This window comes from Phyllostomus hastatus, unplaced genomic scaffold, assembly GCF_019186645.2.
Source record: "Phyllostomus hastatus isolate PE091 unplaced genomic scaffold, TTU_PhHast_1.1 phas_scaffold_114, whole genome shotgun sequence".
NCBI classification, from domain to species: domain Eukaryota; kingdom Metazoa; phylum Chordata; class Mammalia; order Chiroptera; family Phyllostomidae; genus Phyllostomus; species Phyllostomus hastatus.
This window is the reverse complement of record NW_025334006.1, coordinates 3,016,680-3,044,541: the sequence shown is the minus strand read 5'-3', so window position 1 is coordinate 3,044,541 and position 27,862 is coordinate 3,016,680. Positions and strand designations below refer to the sequence as shown.

Below are 27,862 nucleotides of genomic sequence, written 5' to 3'. Positions count from 1 at the left end.
ATAAAATCATAATTTTTTTAAAAAGCACAACTGTGGGGGCGGAGGGGAGGGCAGGTGGAATGGAGATTGGAGCACAGCGCCCTCGCAAACCCCTGCTGAAATCGCCAAAATGATAACGCGGCAATATGCGAGGGGTTCCATTCTCACGCGGGAATCTCCATGGAACTTCTGTGGAGAGCACGCCGGTTGGTCCGGGCAGAAGGAAGGCGGAGAAGAACAACGTAGAACCCCGCTTCCCAAGACAGCAGAGTCGGGAGGTGCTGCCCTGAGTGCCGCTTACATCAGCCACCCTGGAAGGTCAAAAGCTGAAGGCAGTCCAGGCCACGGGTCAGAAGGAGAGGGCGCTGTGGGTTAAATGCCTTCTGCTGCAGCTTACCAACAGCACTCAGAGCTGCCCGCTGGGAAGGCCCAGGGCGCAGGCAGAGCCACAGCAGAGGAGAGCCCTTCAGGCCGGTCCCCCACGCTGTGTGTGAGGCCCCACAGAGGCTGGTCCAGGCCACACTCACAGTTCCTTCCCCATGTCCCTGGTCTTGATGGATTCCCATCCCAATCAGCTCCAGAAATGCTGTTTATATTGGAAAAACCCTGTAAATGATCTCAACATCCAGTCACACAGGGTTGTTTCAGGGGACGGCAGAGATGGGGAACGGGCTGGCCCCTTTCTTGCCCACCCTCCTGCAACTTGAAGAATGCCAACACCTGCCACCAACCCACCCCTCGAACCCTACAAAGACTATCGGTTCTGCAGAAGCAGGTGGCTGAAAAACTGAAGTGTGAATTCGGTCATGCAAATCAGCACCGGGCCTCAAACCTGAAAAGATTCAGGTATGAACCAAGGAAACTTTCAGGGTTTTTTTCCCCTCCTCCTAAATGTCTGGTCACAGTTAGGCCACGTCAGGGAGGTCAGGGGGAGTCAACGTCCCGTTGTGAGGTGAATCCGTCCTGGAGACGGAATGTATGACACGGTGACAATGGTTAACAATACTGTTGCATATATGGAAGTTTCTAGGACAGGAGGTCTTAAAAATTCTCATTGTCAGAAAAAAATTGTGACTGTGAGGCCATGGATATTAAATACTAGACTTACTGTGGCAATCAGTTTGTAATATACATAAATATTGAATCATTATGTTGTATAGCTGTGTTATATGTCAATTATATCCCAATAAATCCAGGGATAATTAATTAAAAAAACAATTAGGTCATATTGGAGAGCCTTTATTCTACCCTTTTTTCTCCTTTTATTGATCCTAGAGAGAGGGGAAGGGAGGGAGAAAGAGAGGGAGAGAAACATCGATGTGCGAGAGAAACATTGGCTGGCTGCCTCCTACACGAGCCCCAGCTGGGGACTGAACCCGGGACACGGACGTGTGCCCTGAGGTGGGAATGAACTGGCAACTGTTAGGTTTGCAAGACTATGCCTAAACCAACTGAGCCCCTCCAGCCAGGGCTCATTAACTTTTTTTTTCTTGCAGTTGAGAATTCAGCCAGGGTCTTCTTCCTGCACTTCCCTGAAATGACCAGAGTAGAAACACGGAGGACAGTGCCCTGATGTCTGCTGAGTGGTGGCCACGGGCCTGGCACAGAGGCAGACACTTTACTCACCTCATGTCACTCGTCCCCTCTCACAGCCTTGTGAGACAGTCCCAGAAACGCACCCAGAGCAGCCAGCGCCAGAACGCTACCGTCAACCCAGAGTCATTCCTTCACTCATCCATGCAGCAGATATTTCACTGGATACGGATGATGTGCTTGGCCCTGTTCTGGAAGCTTCCCAACGCGTGTGCCTTTGGCGGGAGCCCATGGAGCCCCGGGCTGTGCTCAGCCTCCTCCGTGACTTCAGTGCGACAGGCAGAAGTCATCCTCGCTGTCTAAGAGTGCATGCCAGCCGACAGAGCTGGGGACACACGGGACAAATCACTGTCAGTGCTCACAAGCTCTACAGAGTTCACGCTGATCCCACAATGCCTGGCCTTTCCGAGCAACGCTCTCCCCCGGTGGGCGAGCCGTCCGCAGATCACAGGACGTTCAGAACCCCACCCTAGAAACAGGGAGGGTCGGAATAAGAAAGCTAAAATCTCCTCCTGTTCAATCCATTCAGTCAACCGACCTCTCAGCTGGGCCAGGCTTAATTCCAGTTTCCTCCTATGCGTCTGTATCTGAACGAGAAGCAAACATTGCTCTCATCCCACCTCGTGATTCTAGTGTGTGAACGCAGCTGGAAAACAAGTGGTTTTCTCGCTGCTACTTTTCTGTTTCTCTTCCTCATCACACACGAAAATGCATAGGTTGGGGGGGTCATGGGGGGGGGGTGCCCCCAGTTAGAACACGATGTCCCGGAGCCCAAGGCTGGCAGGAGTGTCCCCATCTGGGTTTGGCTGTGGCCTCCTCGGGCTCCTCAGCCCACGGCCCAAAGCTCTCCAGCTGTTCCCAAATGTAGGTCAAGGCTGCAGGAGAGCCCTGGAAAGAAAACTTGCAAATCCAGAGCAGAACCAGAAAAACAACTCCTGGCTGTGCCGCAGAAATGAATACCATCTGAGGGGAGGAAGTGAAAACTAGCTCCAAAGCTGGGCTTACAAAAGCAGGGTATTTCCCCCACTGGACCCCACCCCTTTCCAAAGGTCGGTGTCCAGTGCCCAAGTCGTTTGTCAACAGAAAGGAAGGGGGCGGGGGGGCGGTCGTTTACACCAGATTTCAACTTTTTAATTGTGTTCTCCTGAAATCTATAGGTCTGCTCCTAAATAGTTTTAAGTTTTTGTTAAAACCAAACAAAAGCATCCTACACGTACACGCGCTCACGTACATTTATGTTTAAGGCTCTTGCGGGCCAATCTGGCTTCTCAGTGGACTCCAAAAGGAAGCTCGTCTGTGCCTCACTTTAAAAAGGGAAGTTAAAATCCAAAGCTGCCACAGGTAAACCCGGCTTAGGAGTCCACAACCCCGAAGTCCGTAGGAGCCGCACACTGGTGGCGGGGCAGGCTGTGCCTGGTGGGGAGCGAACCGGGGGCGCATGGGAACTCTGAGTGTGTGCCGCTCGATTTCGCTGCGAACCCAACACTGTTCTCAACAACTAAGCCTATGTGTTTTTAAACTTTGTAACATAGGTGCTTCAACCCCACAAGACATTTTGTTACTGAAATAATGGGATAAAAAATACAAGCTGACTCCCCGCCAGCCAAGCGATGCACAAAAACCAACACCACAGCCGAGCTGTGGGCGGGGCGAAGCTGCTTCCCCCTGGGCATCAGGAAGCAGACACCCCGTTCCTCTCCACCCGCCTCTTTCCTAGACCCTCGTGTCCGCCGGTCCTGGCTGCAGAGCTGCTCTTCCTGTGCCTGTCCCTGACCTCCCTGGGGGACAGCAAACCTGAGATAAAAGCAACACCCCAGATACAAGGCGGCAGAGAGTAAGGGTGAAGCCAGCCCCCAGCACGCAGGGAGGGCTGCTGCAGGGCGTCCAGACAGAGGCCCCTTTGTCGGTTCTCTCCGAGCCAGGCCCTGCTTTCTTGGAAGCTGCACCATCCACTTCAAGGTTCCCTCCACTGGAACGCCCTCCGGCTCGTGTCCTTATCACCAAACCATTTGTCCTCACCTGCCCTTCTTATGCCTTAGAAAAACAGGGGGAATTAGGGTTTTTCTTCCCGTTTTTCTGCCATTCCAATATTGTTGACGTCTCTGTGACCGAACTCCCGTTTGGCAATTGGCGAGTCCACCTGATGCTTTCTCAGCGGAAAGAGCCGTGAGAGGCCCAGGCTCAAACAACAAAGCCATCTGGAACATCCCACCACTCTTTTACAGGTGTGAGTCCAGAGACCGTTCCTTTGCACACCCCAAAGCCTGCGAACTGTAAGTGACACGTGCACAAAGGGACGTGTGCACAAAGCCCTTCTCACCAATCAGGACAGCAGAGATACGTGGACTCTGCCTGGAGAGAAGGAGGAAGAAAGGACCCTCACAAAACTGCACAGGCACCAGCATTCCGAGGGCAGTGTGGAGGGCTGAGGTTAATCTGGAAGAGGAGAAGATGGGCGGAGGAGGCAGTGTGGCACACGCACCCACCGGGCCTGTTTCTCAGCCCCCGCCCTTCTGCAGTTTCTACTCTCGCCTGGAAGCGAGGTCTCCACGGCCTAGGCACAGTGCGCAGAGCACGCCCACGGGCACTGACCACAGAGAGGCCTCTGTGGCCAAGATGCAGGCACTGACCTGCACATGCGCACACACAGTGCTTGGCGTGCTTAGTGGTCAGCTGGAGAGCACACCCAGCCCTTGAGCTTGACCGCCCTGCAGCTGTACCTCTGGCTTATGGATCCTGTGGTAGGGCTGCCCTGCATTTTCTCCACATTCCCCTGCGGTTGCTTTCTGAGCTCCATCTGCAGATTCTCCTTCCCCTGCTAACCCTTCAAGTGTCTCCAGGGCTCCAACCTTAGCCTTTCGGTCACGCTGCTCACACTCAGCCTGACCTCCCAGGACCATCTGACACGAGATATTAGCTTCACTTATCCTCCGCTAGGCTCGTAGCACCCAAATCCACATCCCCAGCCCAGACCTTTCCCCAGGACTCCAGACCAAATGCCGTTGGGTATCCGAAAGCTCCATGAACACATCAGGATCGCCATGTCCAGAAAGGAACTCGTGATCTTCCCCACCAAACTCACTTCTCCTCCAGATCAGCTCTGTTACCAAGTCAGAGAACAGGAAGTCTCCCATGTCCCTCTGTCGTCCCCCTGGGTCACCAAGTCTCCAAGTCTAGCTCTTCACCCTACTGTGGGCTCATGAGCTCCTCCCTGTCTGGTCCAGGCCTTCGTGGCGTCTTCTTCTACTTCACAGATGAAGCAGCCAGCCCGTCATCTTGCTGCCATTAATTCTCCCCTCCAATCCATCCTTTATAAGCCCTAGGGCTTCCTTTCTAAAATGCATTTCTTAGCCCTGGCTGGTGTAGCTCAGGGGATTGAGTGCAGGCTGCAAACAGAAGGATCACCAGTTCGATTCCCAGTCAGGACGCATGCCTGGTTTGCGGGCCAGGTCCCCAGTATGGGGCATGTGAGAGGCAACCACACACTGACATTTCTCTCCCACTCTTTCCCTCTAAAAATGAATAAATAAAATCTTAATAAAATAAAATGCATTTCTTCTGCTCCCCTCTCTCCTTAAAAGCCTTCCACCCTACTGCCCACAAAAGGATGTCTGCGTGGTTAACAAAACAAGCAAACCTTTACGATCTTGTCCTACCTTCCAACACTCCCCACAGAGCACCCTGCTCCCTAACTACATAAAACTCCTTGGGATTTCCAGAATCAACCAAGATGTTTTACACATTCCTACTCAGGATCTGCTGTTCCCACCTGCTGGAAAGCTCCAATGTATACTTCAGGAGCCCCCACAAATACCCCTTCCTGTGTGAAGTATTCCCCAACCCTTGGTCTCCTTCAGAATTGTTACTCCACTCTCCGTGCTCCAGAAACACTTTGAATACAGCTCTCATGTGAAATGCACACCAGGTATTTAATGATTGTAGCTGAATGACTTGTTTACGCACCTTCCTGCCCACTCCACTGGGAGAGCCACGAGGTCAAGGTCGTAGATCCTCCCGCCCTGACCATGTACAGGTTTAGAAAAGCAGCTCATGAAGTTTCTCAAACTGGAGGAAAGACCAGCTGTGAGAGATGCTTCCCCAGGATGCCCCGAGAGGAAGTGAGAAGAAGGAAGGAGTTAAAGGCTGAAGCTTTAAAACCCTGCGATTCGTAAACAGGGACAGAAATTTCTGTTTCACACAATTGGCCAGTGAGAAGCACCTTCCTCACAAAGCCCGATTTCCTCCAAGTTTTCTGAAAACACCGCCTTATCAGTTTGAATCCTGCAGGCTCTTTCTCAGCCAAAAGGAATTTCCCTTTAAACAAAAACTATTCAGACATTTCCAAGATATGCAACGTTAAAAACCAGGATTTTCCACTCAGACAACTAGGAAACTGTTTGCGGACCTTTTTTTCCCCCCAGACTCCTCTCATTTGCCAAGAAGTCTGAAGAGGGATTTTTTTTTCCTGATGTTAAAAATATGTTTCCTACCTCTGCGCCTCTCTGTTTTTCCATTCTTTGTTTTGTCTGGGTTTTACTGAAGCAAGGTTTCGAGTCAGAAAACAGAAGCTGCAGAAATGCAAAACTACACCTGCTGTTTAGCTGAGCAGCTCCAGGGAAAGAGGCGATGCACGGAATTTTGTTTTCAGTCGCCTGCTGTTGTTGTGTTTATTGTTGTTGTTGTTTAAAGAGGTTTCCAAGGCAGGAGCAGGACGCTCGACAAGGACGCGTGGAGTGAAAGGGAACCTCTGGGCCTGTGGAGTGCACGCACTGCACTTTACAGATGTGGACTCGGAGGCCAAGGATGGGAACTCACTTGTGCTAGAGAGAGCTCACCCATCCAAACGCTCCAGGCTCCAAAGAAAAACTCTCTTCCCGGAGCCGCTAAGAAGAAGCAGGCATAGAAGTCTGCGTGGCTCAGAGTAACCCATCTCAATTCTTAAAAACAAGAATTGAAAGCAATGTCAGTAAACTTGAGATGAATAGATTACTCCAGAATCGAGCGGTTCAAAGGCAAACAATTCGATATGACGTGGTTGTGACTGAGCCCGACAGCAGCTGACACGCCAGAAGAACATGTGGTACCTGAGCCAAGAAGTTATGTCTGACTTTTGCACCGACCTTCCCGAGTCCTAGAAAAAACTCGGACGTGCCGCTGGAGAGCAGCTCGACGGGTTTCCCCAGCCCAAGGAGAAGCGCCCGCCCAGACAAAACACAGCCTGCATCTGGTGAATGCCATTGACTCTAGAAACAGCTGTGTCCCAGTCACGACCCGTGAGCTTCTCACAGGTCTCCACTGCAGGGGAGCTGAGTCATTAAACATCCCCTGAGATAAACGGGGTACAGTGATAAGGGGGATCAAAGTGCACCATAGCTCTTCTTCGTCTGCGTTAACACATCATGCATTTCCAAGGGTTACCCTGCCGGAGCTGTTCTGCAACTAATGAGGCTCCCGGAAGAATCCTGGGTCATACTCCAAAGATCTCCCACTGTCCGTCAAGTGACAACTGACACACATAAAGATCTGAAACCATCTGTACTGAAGCTGGCAGAGGAGCCCAGGGGAGCGTACAGGGAGAACAGAAGGCCAAGTCCCAAATGCTCACACTTTAATAGGTAGTAAGGAGGAGAAACTAAACCCACCAGAACGAGTTACAAGAGAACCTGGTGGTCAGCGTCGCCAAACACTCCCATGAGGCCCAGCCGGCAAGGGCACAGGAATGGCTGGATTTACCAGTTAGGGAGGAGCTGGAAGACCTGCAGCAGCAGAAGGAACCAGAAAGCACAGAGGCAGGAGTCAGTAGAAAGTGAGGAAATGAAGGCGGGAGCTATGGACCACTGGCTGGAGCAAAGCTGGCAGTAAACAAGAGAGAAAAAATGAGCAAGGATGAGTAATAGCATCTGGCAAACATGTGTTCAAGGCGGAGACCTGTGTTTAGCACAGAAGGTAGGGGCTGGGGCGGAGAGGAAATGAAGACACACGAGAGGGAGTAATTATAAGCCCCCATGTTCCTGATGATGTCAGGCTCCTGCGGACCCAGAGGGAAGACACTTGACTTAGCGGACAGGGTAGGAAAGTGTGTCTACTATGAGCCAAGCAGTGACATACAACAACTCTGAGACCCAAAGAGGTGACATAATTGGTGCAAGGTCACCAGAGAACCAGGGCCCCGGATACCAAGTCTACCTGGCTCGAAAGCCCGCCCTTTCTGCAATGCTGCCTTCAACTCTGCTCTAGCGGGGAACTGGGACTGTTATATAAGCTCCCACCCCACCTTGTTCTCTCAACCAAACAAGGAAAGATACTGACGTGGAATTACCAAGTCACTTTATACTAAAATTTCAGATTTGCAGAAGCATTGACAAGAATGCAATTTAGCCCTGACCAGTGTGGCTCAGTGGGTTGGGCAAAGTCTCGCAAAGTGAAAGGTTGCTGGTTCAATACCCGGTCAGGGCACGTGCCTGGGTTGAGGGTTCGGTCCCGGTCAGGAAGCACATGAGAGGCAACCAATCCATGTTTCTCTCTCACATCGATGTTTCTCTCTTTCTGTCTCTCCCTCCCTCCTTTCCCTCTCTCTAAAAATAAATGAATTAAATCTTTTTTTTTAAATGCAGAGTGTAAAAACTATATTAATAGAAAAGGCCAGGGAGCTTATCCATTCTCCAAGACTGCCTCACTCGACTTAAAGTGCCTGGAGCAGTTATCACGAATCTCTGTGCTTCGCTCAGCACTGTGGGAATACAGAAAAGACACAGTCACGTCTCCTGTCCTAGAAGAGCTTGTGTTCCTGCTGAGCAAACTGTTTACTGCTCTGGGTTTCAGATCCTCCGTAGATAATCCTCCTACGTATCTCACGGATAACCTTGACAATGTCATTCAGGGAAAACCTGAGGTCACCCGGAACTTCGCTTGAAACAGCCTGAGAGCATGTGGTGAGCAGGGAGATGGAGAAATGGGCTCCAGGTCAACACAGAGACCATGGGTCTCATCAGTTCTTTTCAATTCTAACTCTACAGAGGTAGGGAATGTGGACCCTACTCCCTCCTTCATAAAATCATTCACCGACACCCTGCAGTCATAGGCCCTGTGTCCCACCAACTGCCCGGCCAAGGCCCGGGCCATCTTCCCAAGACGGTCAGCAGACAGGTCAAAGCCAGAGGCAGGCGGTGCGAGCTGCAAAGAGGCACAGCCGTATCAGCATTGAATAGCCAGATGCAACTGGAAGAACAGCGGCTCTGAAAAATGGCATTCAGCTTCCCACCTGCTGACGTGCGCTCATGTGAAGCTCAAACAGAACAAATCATCCTGGTCTTGCATGGTGCGTGTGAGCACGGGCTCAGCTAGCTACCTTCAGCCCCGATAGTTGACCCTGACGCCGAGCGTTCAGATAATACCGTTAATTCTAGATTTCCTAGTTCATGAGTTGGGACACAGCAGTACTCCCTCCGTCAACCTTCCCATGCGTTGCAGAGACTGTGGCCATCTCTACAGCCTTCCTTCACTGGGCACTGGTAGCACAGCTAGATAATGTTCTTAGAGCTTTGCAAGTGGCACAGTATCTGGTTTAATCTTTTGCTCCCAAGGCTGGTTGTGGATTTTAAAACATTTTCCATTTGCTAGTCCATCTTTGTGATAAAAACTGACATTGGTTGAACAAACACACCTTTCAGTTCGAGAAAGGACTGCCAACCCAGACTATTTTACTAACAGCCATTAAAAACGGTCACTCAGATTGAGCCTCCAATAGCTCCTCCCTCCCCAGGTGACTAATGTAAGCCAACCACATAAATCCCTTTCCAGACACTGATTTAGAAACTGCCACACGATCCAATCCTTGCCAGTGAAGCTCAAAGAGAAATCAGCGGGTGGGCTTCTGAAAAGTCTCTTCCATCCTAGGAAGGAACATGAGGAAGATGCCACCTCTCTCTCTTCCTCTGGGTATTGTCACTTTGAATTCAACACCAGTCACTCACATGGGTATGAGTAGCCTTCGGTGGCCCCAACCTAAAGATGAATCTGCGTACAGATGGATGGAATCTGAGTGTGTGATGATAACACTGAGGGTTGCTGAATCAGCCAAACAAGCAGCTATACTTCCAGGCCCCTTGCAACATGGCATAATCATTTACTTATTAAACAGGCAATCTGGATCGGTTTTCAGTTACTTGCAGCTGCAAGCATTGTAATACACTTCAATTATTAATCTAGGTGCACTGCCTTGGTTCTCCTGCAAGAACAACTTCACACAGAGTATTATCACTCGGGGGTCTTTCAAGAAAGAAGGCAAGCACAACACTCTCATCCTTCAGGGCTGTGCCCAAGTCCCTCTTCCCCCAACACATGGGAACACCATGAGAACAATTTCAGAGACAATAATATAACAGGTCAAAGACTTCCCACCAAGCCAATAAAAATCTTTTAGATCATAGATTAGTAAGCAACACGTGTGCAAGGCTACTTTCGGAATAACGGCCACACGCGTGGGACGGTAGAGGGGTAGTAAGGGCCCCCCTTTTACCCGACTATTGCCTTCGATTCTCCATTTAGAGATTCATCCTTTTGACCTGAAGTAATTATTGTCAAAGGGTGTAAGCTTATCAAACCTTTGCTGAGAGCACAATTCCAGAGGAAAAGTTGGGGAGAGAACATTGTTCCAGTGAGCATGGTGGGGGGCGGGGCATCCAAGGAACCAGGGAAACACGCAAGGGGTGAAGGGGAAACGAGGTGAAGCGAGGGCCTTGAAGACAGACTATGCTTCCTTCACAGCTTTGTCTCCTCCTGGAAACCATTCCCTTAACTCAGTTTGTGGAGGTCAGGTGACCAGAGGTAATGATATTCTCAAGCCACAGGGACCCAGGTTCCCCCCAGAACCTGGTGGGGGGCCAACGACAGGAGACAAATAATAAACCACGAGCCTCAGTGTCCCACCGGAACCCTATCAGTCCCCGGGACAGGCGGGAGGAACGCGAAACCGCCAGCCTGGGAGATGAGCCGCCTCCATTCTGGCGATCAGTGACGGACGTGGAAACCAGACGGCCTTCCCAACCGGACACCAGGCAGGTTGGACATCCCCGTAACGCCCCACCTGTCACTGTCCGGGATCAGTCATTTCCCTTCTAGATCCAACTGGATGCAAAAGTTAAGTAGCATAACCACTACATCATTTAGAAAGAACTGGATTTATACGAATTTTGCACTTAAAACAAGCAGGACTGTCGTTACCTTTGCAAAGACTTGGTTTGGGGCATTCCTATTGCATGTTTTAAAAAATCAAATCAAATCATTGCAATAATGGACAAAATTTCCTGTTTTCCAGACTGCTAAACCAAGATATAAGAAACTTACCGAAAGTAAAATAAGTAAGAAAATTACCAAGATCCCAGAGTGTATCATACACAAATCCAGTGTTAATGCTCCACCCGGAAGGCCCCGCCCCACCGAGCCTGCCCACTACTCCACTCTTCACCCAAGGCCTCCAGCCCCTGGAGCGGAGTTGAGCGTTAATAGCACAGTGGATCCCCCTCTGCCCTCACGGAAACTCAGGCTAAAATTACCTCTAGTCCAGTTTGATGCAGTATCTTTAAATTGTCCTTTTTCATTTTCTAAATACACCCAGGAGGTAAAAATCCACATAGAACAAAGAGATAGAGTGTAAGTAATTCCTTCCTCCCTCCCTCTCCTGACTTCGAGACCCCCAAGTCACTTTCATAATAAAAGTTCTGACGTGAAATCATATTTGATCATCTCTATAGGAACTATTTTTCAAACTTCCAGAGGAAGCCCAAAGCTCTAATAATTCAAGATCTAACAAGCAAGTGCATATCCACACTCTTCTGTGCTTCATTATTTCGTAAACTTTGAGCCTTTGTCCTTCTGGACCAAGAAGTCTTCTTCGAAACTAAAGAAATGAGAAAATTGTCGTTCCTGGTGGCTCCCAGAAGGCCCCCGAGAGACCTTTAAAATCCCTGCCTCAGGCAACTTAAACCTGCTATGCTTTTAAACTCTCGTCGGTGACAGGTTTGCTGAAACAGGGCATTAGCGATCCTGCATGCGGTCACTAAGTCCCTACTTTGAGCAAACAGAGTGATCACGCCAGGAAGGTTTGGTGACTGTCGCCCTCGGTTAAACATTAAACATTAGCCGCCTTCGGGCTCAGCAGGTTCTGACGGCCCAGTCGTCTTCTCCCATCCTCTGACTCTGCTCTTTCTGTTTACCTCTGGATCCTTCATTCATACAGAATGAGCTTGGGCTTTGAAGCAAGCAGCCTTGCATTTAAATTCTGGCTCTGCCAATAATTAGCTGTGGGACCTTTCACCAAGCCGCTTAGGCTCATTAAGCCTCAATTTTCTTAATTGGAGAATAAAAATAATAAAAATGACTCTTTCATTGGGTCATTAAGAGGGTTCAATGGTATAATTTTTGAGAAGCACTAAGCGCAACGCCTTTCAGCAGGACCAACTACATGATCCATGGGACCCGGGGCAAAATGGAAAGTTGGAGCCCCCCGTCCAGCAGCCATTCAGGATGGCAAGATGGTGACAGGAGAGCATCAAACCTAGGCCTGCGGGCTGCACAGGGGGCAGCTCATGAAGCCAGCCCTCCCTTTCATATAAGACATACTCAATAGACGGCAGCTATTATCGTATCGTACCACTTTCCCATGTGACCTCTGTGCCTTACCCTCCCTGCAGGCTCCTGGAGTCTTTATATAATGCCCAATCCACTCAACTGGGCAAGTTTTACTAGGTCATTCCAAACACAGGCACTGTGCCTCGGAAGTTACCCATGCTTATGAAGAAAATAACTGATCAAAATGAGGGGAATCTAAAACAGAAAATACCGTGACAGACCCATTCCCACCGCAGGACCTTTGCTCTGGCTTTTCATCCTGCTCAGCCAACATCTTCCCCTCCTTCAAGCCGTTGTTCACACTCACCTTCTCTCTGAGGCTTATTCTGATTACTCAACTCAAGAGCATATTTTGCCCTTCCTCCATCTCCCTCACCTTGTTTTACTTTATTTTTCAATAGTGCTTATGTTGTCTAACATACTATTTCACTTACTAGGTGGGTCACTTGTGTATCTTCCCCTGCACACACACACTAGAATGTAAGCTTCTTAAGGTCAAGAATTTTTGCCTGCTTTTATTCACTCGTGTATCACACCTGTGTAGAACAGTGGTTGGCACACAGCAGGCGTTCAATAAGTATTAATCAAAAGAACAAACAAATCTTTGAATGAGTGCCTAATCAGGCTATCCGTTTTCTACCTGGAGCTCAGTCCATTCCACACGATGGACAAATGGCAATAATAACCAGCTCCGCAACTGGATACCCAACGGAGTTCAAGAAACAGATGGGGAAGTTATCTGCTTTCAAATCTCTGCCAAACCCCTCTTAGTTTAGAAGGAATATAATCCAAGCATCTATGCTACTAAACCCAATAAACCCAATACCTCTTTCAACACTAATTCATATACGAAATTTGTTGGCAATGCTTTGAGACAATCATGAGTGGTAATTTTTACGAGTGAAATCTGTAGAAGAGAAATGTGTCCCTAAGTGGTGAACACAGTCATATAAAAAAATAAAATCAGAAGAAAAATGATCACACATCACTGCTTCACTACAATGACATAGAAAAAGCGAACCCTTCACACCAAAAGGAAGATAAAAGTCCTTCCTGTAACAGTGCGGGAAGATGTTAGAGCCAGTTCGAGCTGTTCTGCCTGGAATGAACGTCACAGTCCCAGGCAGCAGGTCAAACCCTGGCCTGTGATCCCACCCATGCAAGCTTGCCCCAGAGCCCAAGAAAGGAAATGTGGACGCCTGTGCATACTTCATCCCACCAGTTCAGAGACAACCCCCAAGCTGTGACATCAGAGCTGCTAGATGAGACATCCCTCAGTGTGCTTAAGAACAAAAGAGGAGAGCTGTCCTCCCCAAACGGTTCAAGTGCAGTCCATGTCAGGAGAAACATCTGGTGCATCCAATTATCAGAAGATCTCTGAGGGCCAGCATGAAGTTCCGCACTGACGACAGGAAGCACATCTGGGCCCTCCATCCAAACTCGGCCCACGTGGTCTGCGGGCCAGGCTCACCGAGCGAAGCCTGGCAGCTCACATGACACATCTGGCTTGTGCCCCAGCATGAACTACCATGCCCTCTTAGCCCTGCACTCTGCATTTTTTAAACAAACCATTCTCATCCACCACAAATGCTTTGGTGGGAATCACAGGGAGGCCCTCATCCCTTTTCTCAAAATAACGTCAGGCAGAGGCAAAGGCCAAAGAGGTGGAGCCTGCAGGCCATTTTGCAAAAGTTTCAAATATCCTGGCACTGACCCCATTAAAAGAATCATGAAGGGGAAACAGCCAAGCCTCTCGTTTTCTCATTAGTGTTGTTCTCTCTCTCTCTCTCCCCCGCCCGCACCTCTCTCTCTCTCACACACACACACACACTCATGCATTTATTTTAAAAAGAAACAAAGATCTCACAGTCGTTCATCAGTACTGGCCGCCGAAAATAAAATTTCATTGTGCATATGTAATACCAAAAAACTGAAATTGAAAACGTTCAAAGAAATGTCTTTGCTCTGTGCCAACTTAATCCCCCAAGGGGTCTCTGACACATAGGACTGAACAAGGAACTGGTGAGCGGTCCCACCTTCTCCACAGACTTTCTGAAATATGCAGCTGCCTCAGATTTTCCATACTCCTCTGCTGATCTTCCCTCTGAAGAGGGAGGAAGCAGACTGCGCCACCGTACAGTCGAAGGAGCCAAATAAAGCAATTTTCCTCCTCGTTCTATGGGGCCTTATGCACACACAAGGGTGTACTTGTTGCAGTATTAATAAGAAAGTAAAGGAAAAGAGAGAATGTGACAGGGAAGGAAAGAAAACGCCACTTTATTTTGTTTAGGTTTTTAAAACCTTCCCACAAAAATCTAACTAAAATAGAGGCATATGATTCTCAAAATACCTTACCCTTCTCCCACTTTAACATACTGATAGCAATAGGAAATGATATTGCAGAGGTGAAAAAGCCTTGGGGGGGAGTAAAAATTTCTACAGCAAAACATTGTCATAACTATTATTGAGAGTTCAAAGGGGCCAGCTGCCCACCTTTATTCGGATAGGAGAACCACGCCTCTCCCGAGATCTCTTCATTCTGGGCATGCCTCTTCCCAAACACTTCCATCCCAGTTCCCTTTCCCCAGCTGTTCCTCGGATGACAGCACTCCCCCTATGAAGCCGCCCTGTCCGCCCCACCGCCGTGTCCTCACCGTGTGATACATGAGAGCCTCGGTGTCCCCGGGCTCTGACAGCTCGCTCAGCTTGCGGTCCCACTGCAGGACGCTCTGCTCCCCGCTCTCGGGCACCTCCATAGTGGTCCGAGGCACGATGGGCCGAGGATGCTGAGCGCAGGAGGGGAGCGTGCAGAACCGCCTCGGAGGGCGAGATCCGGCTCCGCGCGTGTGTGCGCGCGTGTGTGCGTGTAGCTTATGCACTCAGGAAGGAAAAAGTTCGCTCCCCTGCCCAGAGAGAGAACTGCCAAGGGCTTCCCGTCCGGTATCCTCGGAGATCTGAAAATCCCCGGGGGAGACAGGCTGTCGAGGAATCGGGCTAAGGCTGAAAGGGTTAAAGCAGAGTGTGTATCCAAAAAGAAGATAAGAGAACAGCTCTCATCCCAAGAAAACGCCTTGTTGTTAAGCCCACTTTCCACTACTGCTGCAGACACAAACTTTGAGACTCCCCAGAGAGTCTCCGCTCGGTTCCAGGACCCACCTACGACTCCAAGACCCACCTATGACTCCACCTCCCTCCAGGAAGGCGACCAATCGGATACTCACTTCGCCCGCTCCACCCAATCACAAGTCTTTCTCTCCTCCCGTCCCGCCCCCAAAGTCAGGGGCCGCGGGACTTCTAGGCCCAGGCTTTGGAATGTGGGCGGGAGGTGCCTTTGACGTCATCGGGGAACTCCTCCAGCCCAACCTCCGGCCGCAGCCGCTGTCTGCTGCAGCGGACCAATGGAGTGCTTGAGTTCGGGAGCGACAGCCTGGTGTGGAAGCCAATGAAAATGGGGTGCCTCGGAAGGACAGCCAATCGAATAACGACAAGAATACATTTTTATAAAGGTGGGAGGGCGAGCTCAGTGTCCTCACGGAGACTCCCCAGAAATTAGCAGGCGCATCTGGAGGAAGAGGGAGTCGCTGTGCGAACAGATTTATGTATTGTCGTAACTATTTTCCAGCACATTAACTCATTGGAGTCTTTCAGGATTTTTAAAACATGAATTACGTATTATACAAAAATATAAAAATTCCCTATTACGCTTGAATTCGTATTAGCGCAGTTCTAGCCACTTGTCATTGCCTCTTCTTCACAGTTTTCACCCTTTTTATTATGCAGCATTTGCTGCTGATCTGTATTTGATGGGCTTCAGTTTACTTTTACTTATTTTACTTTCATTCACTCAACAGACACTATTGACAAGAGCCAATGGCTTGCTTTTCCAGGTCCTAGTGAGCTCAAGTCCTTGAATTCACAGAGCTTTTTAGCTCAGTGGAGGAGTCAGACAATAAACAGATTTTTAAATAAAGGCATAATATAATTTAGGAAAGTGGTAACTTCTATGAAGAAAAATAAAAGCAAGGTAAGAGCAAGGGGCAGGCTTATGCTGTTTTAGACAGCAGTCAGGGAAGTTCTTTTTGGGGAGGGGGCCCTTTGGACCGGGCTCTGAATGAAAGGAGGTTTGGGAAGGAGCTTGAGCTGGTGGGGGAGGGGGGCGGCCAGTGTGCCTGCAGCGTGATGTGATGGGCAGTGAGTGGTGGGAGAGGAGGCTTGAGAGACAGGCTGGAGCCAGCCCACCAGGCCTGCCAAGATTAGGAAAGAGCCTATTCTAAAGTATTTCCTCCAACGCTGTGATTTTTTTCTTCCTCCTTTTACACTCCTCCTTTTACGAAAACAAAGTCATTCGAAATGTGAAGGAGCCTTTGCCAATTGCCTCTAGGAGTTCCCTACAATGGCACATTCAGGTATTAGGAATTACTTTGTCCCCTTGGCAAATATACACACACACACACACACACACACACACACACACACACATATATGTAGTTGGGGGCAGTCAAATCTATTAGAACCCTGTTGTTTTTGAGCAGCAGTGTATTATGGAAACTATCTCATTTTTCTGGTCCTGTCTCCTGGGTCTTTCATGCTTAAGTAGAAATTCTACTTTATCCTCATGCATCTTCCTTGTACAGTATTTTTCTCTTTGTCTTTGTAGCATAACACTCAACGCAAGCTCGTAAGGTGAGAAGCATGTACACCCTCCTTGATATTGGAATACAAACGTGTATCTGCCAAACATTTCGGCGTTTGAGAGTCAGCCCCTGGTTATGCCGCGTGTGACGGGCAGCTTCTGAGATGGCACACGCGGCATAACCAAGAAGAGCGTGCCTTCCGGTGTTCAGACCCCGTGTGACACCTCTCGTGTGGACGGTGCCTGTGACTCCCTCCTAACAGCACAAGTGATGGGCTGTCAAAACCCATTCTGCCTCCATTACTGGCCTGAAGGGGTCCATTTGCTTACATGCATTAAAGCTCAATAAGACACGAACAAAAGTTTGCAGCCAAGAAAGTAAGGGTTTATTAAGAAGGTGGCACCGTGCCCAGAGTCACAGGTAGCTCGTGTTCAAAGGCTTGGCTCCCAGATAGCTTCTAGAGGGTGGGGTATACAGGGGGAAAATCATCAGTCAGGGTGACTCCAGGAGTTAGGGTCATGGGCGGGGGCGGGGTCTCTCCTGATTGGTGAGCACCAGGGTAGCAGTTAGGTGGTTGATCGCTGCATCTGGTCTGGAGGTCAGCCATGGCGTGGCTTCGTCTGCTTTCTCAAGGATGTGGTTGGTGGGGTCGTTCTGGAGCTGAAACACAACTGAGGCCTATGTGTTATCTCTAATTTGACTAAGACTCTTTCTCTGTGGTCAACAGACGTGAGGCTTGTTTCTATGACTACTGGATGCTGACCAGAGCCTTATTGTCCTGAGGGCTTAATGCTTAAGTGAGGGAGAGCCAGGTGGCTGAGTCAGGCACTGGAGGAGGCCAATCTGAGTCAAAGGAAAAAATCAAAATAACAGGGCAGATTGAAGAAAGTAAGGTTTCTGTGCAGTTACACTCCTGGCTTGCTTGTTCTGTCTTCCTCGATTGCTTGCTTGCTTGCTCGCTTGCTCTGAGAAAAGCAGGCCACCCTGCTGGGAGCTGCCCGACGGAAAGGCCCACATAGGGAGGAACTAAGGAAGGTGTCCAGCCAACAACCAGCAAGAAACTGAAGCCCTCAGTCCAACAACCCAGGAGCACCTGCTTCCTGTTAGTAAACACAAGTGAATATGTGAGCAGGTCCTCCCCAGTGGAGCCTCAAGATCCCTGCAACCTTGTGAGGGACCCCACCCAGATTGCTGGCCCACGAAAACGAAAGGGAACCAATGGATGCTGTTTTAAGCCATGAAGTCTTTCCTTCATAAAATAAGTAATATAATCATTGGTACTCTAAATGCTTAATTAAATTTTTTGTACTCTCCCTGGCTGGTGTAGCTCAGTGGATTGAGCACAGGCTGCGAACCAAAGTGTTGCAGGTTCGATTCCCAGTCAGGGCACATGCCTGGGTTGCAGACCACGGCCCCCAGCAACCGCACATTGATGTTTCTCTCTCTCTCTATCTCCCTCCCTTCCCTCTCTAAAAATAAATAAATAAAATCTTTAAAAAAAATTTTTTGTACTCTGATTATGTCACAATCCCCGACAGTGCATTTTTCCAGCCTGCCTGGTTTCATGCATGCTTCTGCCATTCAGTGTGGGCAAGGCTTCTCCCACCAGCCCAGTTCCTGTTCTACATCCTGAATCAAGAGCTTGTCCCGCTCCCTCTCATTTTTCAGGACTTAGTGATTTAACTAACTCTTGTTCAGCTTCTCTAGCATCCTTTAAAAAAAGTAGCAGCACTTGCTCCCCTGTCTGCTTTTTCCTTTTTTGAGATACAATTGACCTATCACATGTTAGTTGCAGGTACAGGTGCACAACAGAGTGATTTGATATTTGTGTATATTGTGACGTGATCACAATGTCCATTGTGGTCACCATGCTGTAGGTCACACTCCCAGGATTTGTTAATTTTATAACTAAGTTTCTACCTTGAGACCCCCTTCCCCCAGTTGGCCCACCCCTCACTTGCTGCCTCTCTCCGGCAGCCGTCAATCTATTCTCTACATCTCAGTCCAGATTGTTTTGGTTTTTTGTTTTTGTCTTGTTTTTATATCCCACATAAGAGTGAGATCTTACAGGATTTGTCTTCCCTCCTTCTGATTTATTTCATTTAGCATAATGCACTCAGAATCCATCTGTGCTGTTGCAAATGGCAGGATTTCCTTCTTTCTGATGACTGAATAATATTCCGCTGTATGTATCTATTACCACCTTTTCTGTATCCATTCACCCATCCGGGGACATCTACATTGCTCCCATCTCCATGATAAGTAAAACTTCATTGAACAAGGGCGCAGAGATATCTTTTCAAGTTAGTACTTTCAGTCCCTTCAGACAAATATCCACAAGTGGAATTGCTGGCTCATAGCGCTGCATCAGGCGCTGTCCTGTGATGGCATCGTGTTGCAACCCAGGTCTGTGCTTCATTAAGACTGCTGCCCATCCTCTTCTGAACTATGCCTAGCTCTGAACCGCATCCCCCTGCAAGCCACGTGTAAGCTTTTGCTGTGCAGTGCGAACTGCAGCTGTCACGGACAGCACCGCGTCCTCATCCCCACAGCAGCACCAGCAGGAAGGGACAGGCATCCTCCTGCAAACAGCCACCCCACAGGCTTTAGCATCCCTGTCATTACTTCTCAAGGTGTATGCCATGCCCTTCTTCCCTTCTTGTATATGAGGCCTATCCAGAAAAAGTCCAACCACTGTTAATATAATGAGAAGGGATTGCATGACATCGATGGAACCTGGCAGCCAAGGACAGTGGACTAGAAGGAGCATGCATGAACAATGACGACTTCACTGTACTAGTCAGTGGGGGTGGTGGACACTGTTGAGTGAGCATGTGTACTGTGTGGCTGTCACATTCAAAACATCTGGACAAGTAGAACAATGAATCTGAATCAAATTTTGTGTTAAGCTTGAACATTCCTCCATGGAAACTATTTGGGTGATTCAGAAGGCCACAGCTACGGGCAGCTGGTGAGTGGCAGCTTCATCATGACAACATGCCTGCTCATGCATCACCTCTCATGCAGAGTTTTGTGGCTCAGCCCTCTACAGCCCAGATTTGGTGCCCTGAGACTTCTGGCTTCTCCCAAAACTAAAATCAGCTTTGAAAGGGAAGAGATTTCAGACCATCAGTGAGATTCAGGAAAATACAATGGGGCAGCTGATGGCAATTGGGAGAACTGTGTGAGGTCCCAAGGTGCCTACTCTGAAGGGGACTGAGACATCATTGTCCTACATATCATGTTTCTTATATTTTGTATCTTCTTCAATAAACCTTTCTATTTTTCATAGTATATGCTAGATACTTTCTGGACAGACCTCATTGCACATCCATTTGAGAGCGCACCCCTGTGCTCCTCCACCAAACTTGGGGTTCTCCAAGAACAGCCCTCCCCTGTCTTCTGTGGTTATATAACTGGGTTTGTATTTGGGGGAACTTCTCGTTCCCCTTGAGCAGTTTTTCCTCTTATTCTACCAAGCCATGCCTGCAGCCTCCCCTGTCTCCTCTCTGAACATGGGTTTTACTGGATTCTGAAAAGGTATCTGTTTTGTTCTATAACACTTGGCTTTCTCCCATCCTCTGAGAGTTTTCTTCCTGTTTTAGCATGTCCTGCCCCTTGATTCCAGTTCGGAATGGAAGGCGACGTGTACTACTCATGTCATTCATCCTGTTCTGACGGGCCTCAAGGGAATAGAGGAATTTTCCAACGTTGAGGATTTTCTTTCAATCATCATTACTTAACCTGAAATAGTGTGTTTATACTTCACACTATTCTTTCTGGCACGTAGAACATCATGGAGAGAAGGTACCTGGGAGAATCTAGTCTCCTCCTGGCAAATCCAGGATGATAGGATAGCTCAACCGTCCTGTTAGCCCCAAGGGGTCTGGAAATACATGGTAGGAAGAACTCAGAGCACTGAGATAAAGAATTAAACAGAAGTTGGGGTGAGGAGTGCCAATCTCTGAGAAGCCCACTCCGGGTAGACAGTGAGCTGGAAAGTGCTGGTGGGCACAAGCGCCTTGGCCTCAGATGTGATGGCTTGTGGGTGGAGGACGGCTCCCGATATAGGCCCCGAGGGAGTGAGTCTCTGTCTCTAGGTGTCTGAGAAGCGGGCCTGTGAAAGCCCAGAGAGCAGGCTTTCTGTAAATCTAAGTGAAAAATCTGTACACTCCTTCCCATCCGGACAAACTCAGAGAGAGCAGAGCCGCTGGGAAGAACAGGAACTGCCCCAGGTCCGAGAAGCTGCATCCACTGCCCCTGGCCCCCCCCTCCACTGTGCCTGCCTGCAGAGGATCCTCAAGGGCACCCTTCCAGCGCCTCAGTGCCCCTCACGGTCACGGTCAGTCCTTCCTCGGGCGAATGTGCCGCTGACGCTGCCCTGCTGATACGCTGCGGCGTCTTTTACAACCTCAGACGGCATTTCAGTTTCTCAGCCAACTGGCTGCTGGTTCAAAATTACATCTGATTGAATGCCAGCCTTACAAATTCTATGGAAATAACTTTCAGATGGACTAAGGGTATGAGGGCAAAATGAAATAAAGCCCTCCAGAGAAACTAGAGATAGAATACATTCATCGTTTTCACGTGAGCATGGTCTGGGTGTCATATAAAAGGCAGACAACATATAGGAAAAGCTAGGTTTATACACATGTAGATACATGTATGTATCTATGTGTCACAGAAGAAACGCCCAAACCTGGAGAGAACTTACATGAGTTTATCTGAACCAGACACAGGATGATTGTCAGGAAGCAAAATCTCGACAGACTGAGAAAATAAGTTTCATAGTTTATTTTGCACATTAGAATAAAAAACAGGAGACAAAAAGGGGGTGGGCATGAAATCCACTGGTGGTAGATTAAGGGGGTGGGAAAGAGCAAACGGGGAAGGCCCTGGGGTGGGGTAACGAGTGAAACGGAGACACACACACGTGTCTTCTACACCGGTGGGCACAGGGCTGCTAATCACACCACAGCTCGTGGAGACGGTAGGCAGGCGACAAGGTGCGGATGAGGGCTTCTCGTAAAAGGTCGACCTTTGTCAAGGACTACGGGCCTAGGTGTGAACGCCCATCAAGATTTGCTCGTCGTTAGGACTTTTTATGTTCAGACCGCCCTGTGTGATTTTGGTCTTTGGGTGTGTGGGGTCGGCCATGGTGGCTTTCCCTGAGCTCCTCGGGTTCAGCATGTGGCCCCCTTTTTGGCCACTATGCATCCACACACACACACACGGATATGCATCTGCACAGAATATGTAACTTATATAAATGGGACAGAAGGCAACCAAAATTTTCTACCCTAAAGCTGCTTCTTGGGATATTGATTTCAAGCTGTTTATTAAGAAAGAAGACTGCCCTGGCCAGGTGGTTCACGTGGCTGAACATCATCCCGTGCACCAAAAGGCTGTGGGTTCGGTCCCCAGTCAGAGCACATACCTGGGTTGTGGGGTCATCTTGGGGTGCGTACAGGAGGCAACGAATCTGTATCTCTCTCTCACATTGATGTTCCTTTCTCTTTCTCTCTCTCTCGCTCTCTCTCTCTGAAAAAATCAATAAATATATCCTTGGGTGACGAAGGAAGGAAGGAAGGCAGAAAGGAAGGCAGGCTCAAAGAAAAACTTGGACCCTTCCCCCTTGTCCTGCCCAAGAGATTTAGAAAAAAGACCAAAAAAAAAATCCTGCTTTAAGAAAGGAGCTTTGGCTTAATCACCTTAAGAATCTTTGCCCTAGAATTAGTCAGGAAGACACCAAGCCCCTTAAATAACCCCCGTGTCCCATAGTTTTGGAGTCGCCTAGTGAGAATTTCCCTGATAAGTATGTTCTGCTCTTCCTTAGCTACCTGTAAATTGCCCGCTCCCACTTCTGAAATGTAATACCCAGTCCCCTGCCCGCTTTCTCCTTTGTCTATAATGCCTTACGTACCCGATGGTGTCTCACTGTCTTCGGAATTTTTATGCTTATGAGAATTCCCATGCACATGTGTTAAAATTTTATTTTCTCCTGTTAATCTGTCCCTGAAATTTACCATGAGCCCAGCTAGAAGAACTGAGAAGGTAGGAGGAAAACCATTAAATATTTTAGCCCCCTGCAGAATTAAAATATTATGCATGCTGTGGTTAACCTCGGTTGTTTTTAGTGTTTCTGGGTTTTGATTGCCCCCCCCCCACCAGGCTCCCATTCCATCCCAGGAGCAATAGGCGCATCAGCATGAGCGGAGCAAAGACAACAGGCCGAGTTCAGAAGGTCACCAGGATGGAAAGCCCCCGGACTCAGCAAAACTGGCCTGGTCACAGTGGCCTTTCCTCTCCGAGCATATCACGGGTCATGCGATTTAGATCTGCTGACCTTTCCTATCTCTGGTCACCGTTGGGACATCCCCCTGACCTTTCCTCCCCTGGCGTGTTGCTAGTCATGTGGTGTAGACCCCCGAAGAGGGAGAACAAGGAAGCCGGAGAACAGCCCTTAAGCATTAACGTTCCAGGACGATGAGGCTCTGACCCGCATTAAACACATCCCGGCCTCAGCCGTGTTTCAGATCCAGGCCCAGAAAAGCAGCAAAATCAGACAGGGGACACCATGGCTGACAGCAGGGTCCACTGTACTGACTGATGACCCTCTGCCCTGGCACCAACCAGTCTGCAGAGACCACAAGGAAACGCGTTGAGAGCTGATGAACGTTCTGTTGAGATCCTCCTCTGAGACCTCCAGGTAAATGCCCTCGAGACACCCTGACCCGTGTAGCCCAGATGGTTGGGCTTCATCTGTTGAAACAAAAGGTCACCGGTTCGATTCCCTGTCAGGGCCCATGGCTGGGTTGTGGGCCGGGTCCCCGGTTGAGACTTGTGCAAGAGACAACCATCAATGTTTCTCTCCTTCTCTTTCTCCCTCCCCACCCCCTAAAAATAAATAAATCTTTTTAAAAAGCCCTCGAGACGGAGGACCCAGCGGCACTCTCTCTCTCAAGAAGGCATGCCTGCTTGAATCTTCTTGTTGAGTCTACTTTGCTTTCTTCTCCCCAAGCTTCAAAAGCCCTCCCTTCGCCTACAAAACTTGTTTCCTGAGCCCATGCCCAGCTGGCTCACTTTTCCTGCCTCTCCAACTCTCTCAATAAACTTTGTCTTAGAATTTGAGTCTCGGCTCTGAATTCTTCTCTCAGCCAGAACTCAAGAACAAAGGTTGCTGAACTGAAGTCCGATCGCCGGTAACAACTGGTGTCATTTTTAGCCCCAACACCAGTCAGCAATATTAATGAACAGCCTGGAATGTGCCTTTCCACCCGTTTCTTGGTGTGCATGTAATTCCATATAGACACACACACACTTTTACGGGAGTTTGGTCACTTTTTTGTTGTGCTCACTTTCCTGCATTTTGCTTTACTCACTTAAATAAAAAATCTTTTTTTTAATATTTTATTTATTTATTTTTTTAGAGAGGGAAGGGAGGGAGATAGAGAGAGAGAGAAACATCAATGTGCGGTTGCTGGGGGTTATGGCCTGCAACCCAGGAACGTACCCTGGCTGGGAATCGAACCTGGGACACTTTGGTTCCCAGCCCGCGCTCCATCCACTGAGCTACGCCAGCCAGAGCTTAAATAAAAAATCTTGACACTCCCCCAGGTCTTCCAATACCAGGCCTAAAAAATATCAGTACTTTTCCTCCCACCTTCTAAGTTCTTCTGGTTGGTCGAATAACCAAACTAGAACGGAACTAGGGTTACAGTAGAAAATCAACATTTCATACATGTGCATGGGTACAGTTCACCTAAACATGCTAAATCCATGAAAATGACCAAGCCAGCGAGGCAACATTGGTGATATAAGACATTTTGGAAAAAGGAGAAAAGGCAGGGGGTGGGTGTGGGGAATTAGATTTCAGAAGCAAGACGGGCGGTTTACAGGTGGTTTAGGTAGAGCTGGATCTGCAAGGCAGGCAACTCCCTACAGGGAGACCCAGACACAGCAGGGAGATCAGCCAGCAGGCACTGCCCGAGGCCCCATGGTTCGCAGTACTGAGTTCAAGTTCGGTTGTGGGGAACATCCGAAGGAAGAGCTTTTCCGTGAAGCAGGTTTCTCCGGATCTCTTGAGCACAAAAGGGAGGATGGTCAAAGGTTCTTTCTGAGGCTTTTGTTTCGGCATAAACAGTCTGCAATCAATATCCCCCAAAAGCAGCTTCAGGGGGGGCAGAATCTCGGTCCCTTCACAATATAAATCTCATGCGTTTTTGTTAATGACGGATGGAAAGGGGATTGTGAAAGAAATAAATGGAAGCACATCCCAAAATTTAACAGTTTCTCTGGGCAAAAACCAACGCACACCTGGCAGCACGCACCCAGTCGAGCAGATGGGAAGGGGCTCTGAGGATCTCCTCAAAATGAAAGACGTGTACAGGCAGCAGGAGCGGGAAGGCGGACGTCAGACTGGACAACAAACGCGAGTTGGCTGTGCGAGATCACCTTCTCTCCGGGGATCCGGGGGTCCGGGGGTCCGGTAGGCAGGTTACAGCGCTGGTGCTGAGGACGTGGCTCCTGATTGGCTGGTTTAAGACTCCATTTCTGGGGCAGCAGAAATGCATCACGTCTCAGCTTGGTGACTTGGGGCTGAGTACCAGTGACTCCACTTGGGGCCTGTCGTCTTGCTTTTAACAGGATAAAGCCCTTTTTATTACCCAAGATGATAAGCAGTGACTCTGTTTCCAGATCTTGCTTCTAGAAAGGGCAATGACATGACGTGGGAAATGTGCTTTTCTCTTTTGAATTTCCCTGCAGGTGACCTGGCCCCAATAACGGGAGATCAGGCTCACGTCGTCAAATTGTTGTCGAATTTGACAGCCCAGGAGCGCCTGGTGCCCAAGGAGCAGGGGTGGGGTGGAGCTGGAGCGAAACATAGAAACTGGCAAACAACTGAAACGGCATTGTTCTTGGTAGAGAAGGAGTTCTAGCAGGCTCTCAAGGAAAAGAATTTCCTGAGACTCCTCCAGGGGGAGAAGGTTCCACAGCAAACTTTACTGATGATGCAGTGTTAAGGGGGTTCCCTTCCTGATTTCCCAATGTCCCATCTCCATCTGTCTCCCATGGAAAAGGTCTAATCCTGTCTTCGGGGGGCCAGGATAAAGGCCAGTGCCCAGAGTTTCCGCTCCATCTTAAAGTCCGGTCCAGCCCAGCATCCGGCTAGCTCAGCAGGTGTTTCCAGCTGCAGTGCTTGGCTGGGCTGTGGTGTTCAGGGTCTCCCCTGGAGTCTGCGTGTGGAGTCTGCACAGCCATGGACCATGCAGCTGCTAAGGCCACATGACTATGGAGAGAAGACACCTGAGTGCACCGTGCAAGTGCAAGTGTGAGAGAAGGAGAGAGAGAGAGAAAGAGAGAGAGAGAGGGAGAGGGTGAGAGAGAGGGCCTCTTTGTTCCCCTGGGATTATAAACAGGTACTTTAAAAAAATGACCAATCAGCCCTGGCTGGTGTGGCTCAGTGGCTTAAGCGCAGACTTTTGAACTACAGGGTTGCCAGTTCAATTCCCAGTCAGGGCACATGCCTGGGTTGCAGGCCAGGTCCCCAGTCGGGGTGCTCGAGAGGCAACTGCACGTTGATATTTCTCTCCCTCTCTTTAAAAAAGAAAGAAAGAAAGAAAATGACCAATCAACCTCCCAATTTTCATGGGCTTTGGATGGCCCCACACCCTAGTTAGACTGACAGGCTTCTTTGGTCCAGCATCTCCCCTGTGCCCCCCAAGAATCCAGTACCAGAGGGGGAGGGAGGAGTGTTAATCGCCTTGGTGGAACAATGCTGTGATCCCCTGGGGAGGGAAGCCACAGCTTCCTGGTGGAACAAACAGGCTTATGCTCCCCAGTTTATTAAGCTAATTCCCTCTGCTTCCCTTTCCTTATCAATAATTAGTTAAATATTGACATTAACAGCACGCAGGGCTGAGGAAGGAACAGAAGCCTCAGGGATATATTTGCAATGCCACATTTGCCTCAGACCAGTATAGGGCCCTCACCTTAGGGTGCAGTTTGCACTGTGTCACAGAGAGGGTGGTGGAGGCCAGCCATTACTTACAGGAGGATGGAAGACACAATTTGAAAGTAACACTGAACCCAGAGTCAGCTGCCCGCCACTCAAAATTCAGTACTCAAGAGGCAGCATCCGATGGAAGGAAAGCAGGTTTATTCCAAAGCCGTCAGCTTGAGAAGATCGGGGACTCTCGTCACCGAGACCATCTTAACATCTCGGCCACGGGCGGAGGTTTCTATGAGCAGGGACGGGGAAGACAGGATGAAGGAAGCTGGACGGGGTCGCGGGCTCTCGTTGAGGGTGCTGCTCTGTGTGAGCAAGCACGTTTTGCTCCGATGACCATCTCGGAGCCGGTCAAGCAAGCGTCCGGTTTTCCTGGATGGCTTGTTTTTCCTGGAAAGTGAGCAAGTCTCCCGGAGCTGAAACGCCTAAAGACTACAGTTGGCTGCCTTTGAGGTTAGCTCTTTAGAATCCTTTAAGATACGGGCTGCTTATCAGTGGCTACATATGAGTTTATGAGTCACCATCTACAGAAACGATGTTAAAAGAGCAGCGGTCTGGGTTACAAAACTAAATGTCTGAACTATAAGGAACAGGAACTTGAAGGGCAGCCCGAATTGTGTTTCCTTCTACAACATTGCCACCACGTGGCTACAGCGACCATTGCAGCTAGCACACCCCAAGTGATAGGGTGGAAGAGCTGAGCAGCCAGCCGTTCAATAGAACCAGTTCTCCTGTTCTACATCCTAACCTCCGACTCCCAGGTCGAGACAGAGAAAACTCCCATCAACCCTCAAAGGGCCCTTGTGCTACTTGCTAATCCATGCTGCCCATAATCGCTTTTCCAACTTCCATTAGACTTGCCTGTTGTTGACCACGAAATAAACAGACGTCCTACAGTACCTGCCTTTGTGTCTGGTTCACGGCGTCGGCGAGGTTCACCCACGCTGTTGCATGTACACTCATTTCTTATTACTCGCAGCAGATGTGTTCTGTGAAGTGTCCACCTGCATCCGATTAG

At 49.2% G+C, this 27,862-nt stretch overlaps 1 protein-coding gene across 2 annotated transcripts in view; it reads right to left on the bottom strand.

Moving 5' to 3' along the window:
* Positions 1-15,344, bottom strand: part of CREB3L2 (cAMP responsive element binding protein 3 like 2) — a 110,174-nt gene extending 94,830 nt beyond the window's left edge. Inside the window, exon 1 of one of the 2 annotated variants that reach the window (XM_045855542.1) lies at positions 14,856-15,344. In XM_045855542.1, coding sequence (XP_045711498.1) covers positions 14,856-14,957 — 102 coding nt within the window. In that variant the 5' untranslated portion in view covers positions 14,958-15,344. Of the gene's footprint in view, positions 1-1,605; positions 2,185-14,855 lie in introns of those variants that run through there. The other variant, XM_045855544.1, reaches the window with a different exon arrangement.
* Positions 15,345-27,862: the final 12,518 nt, after the last annotated feature.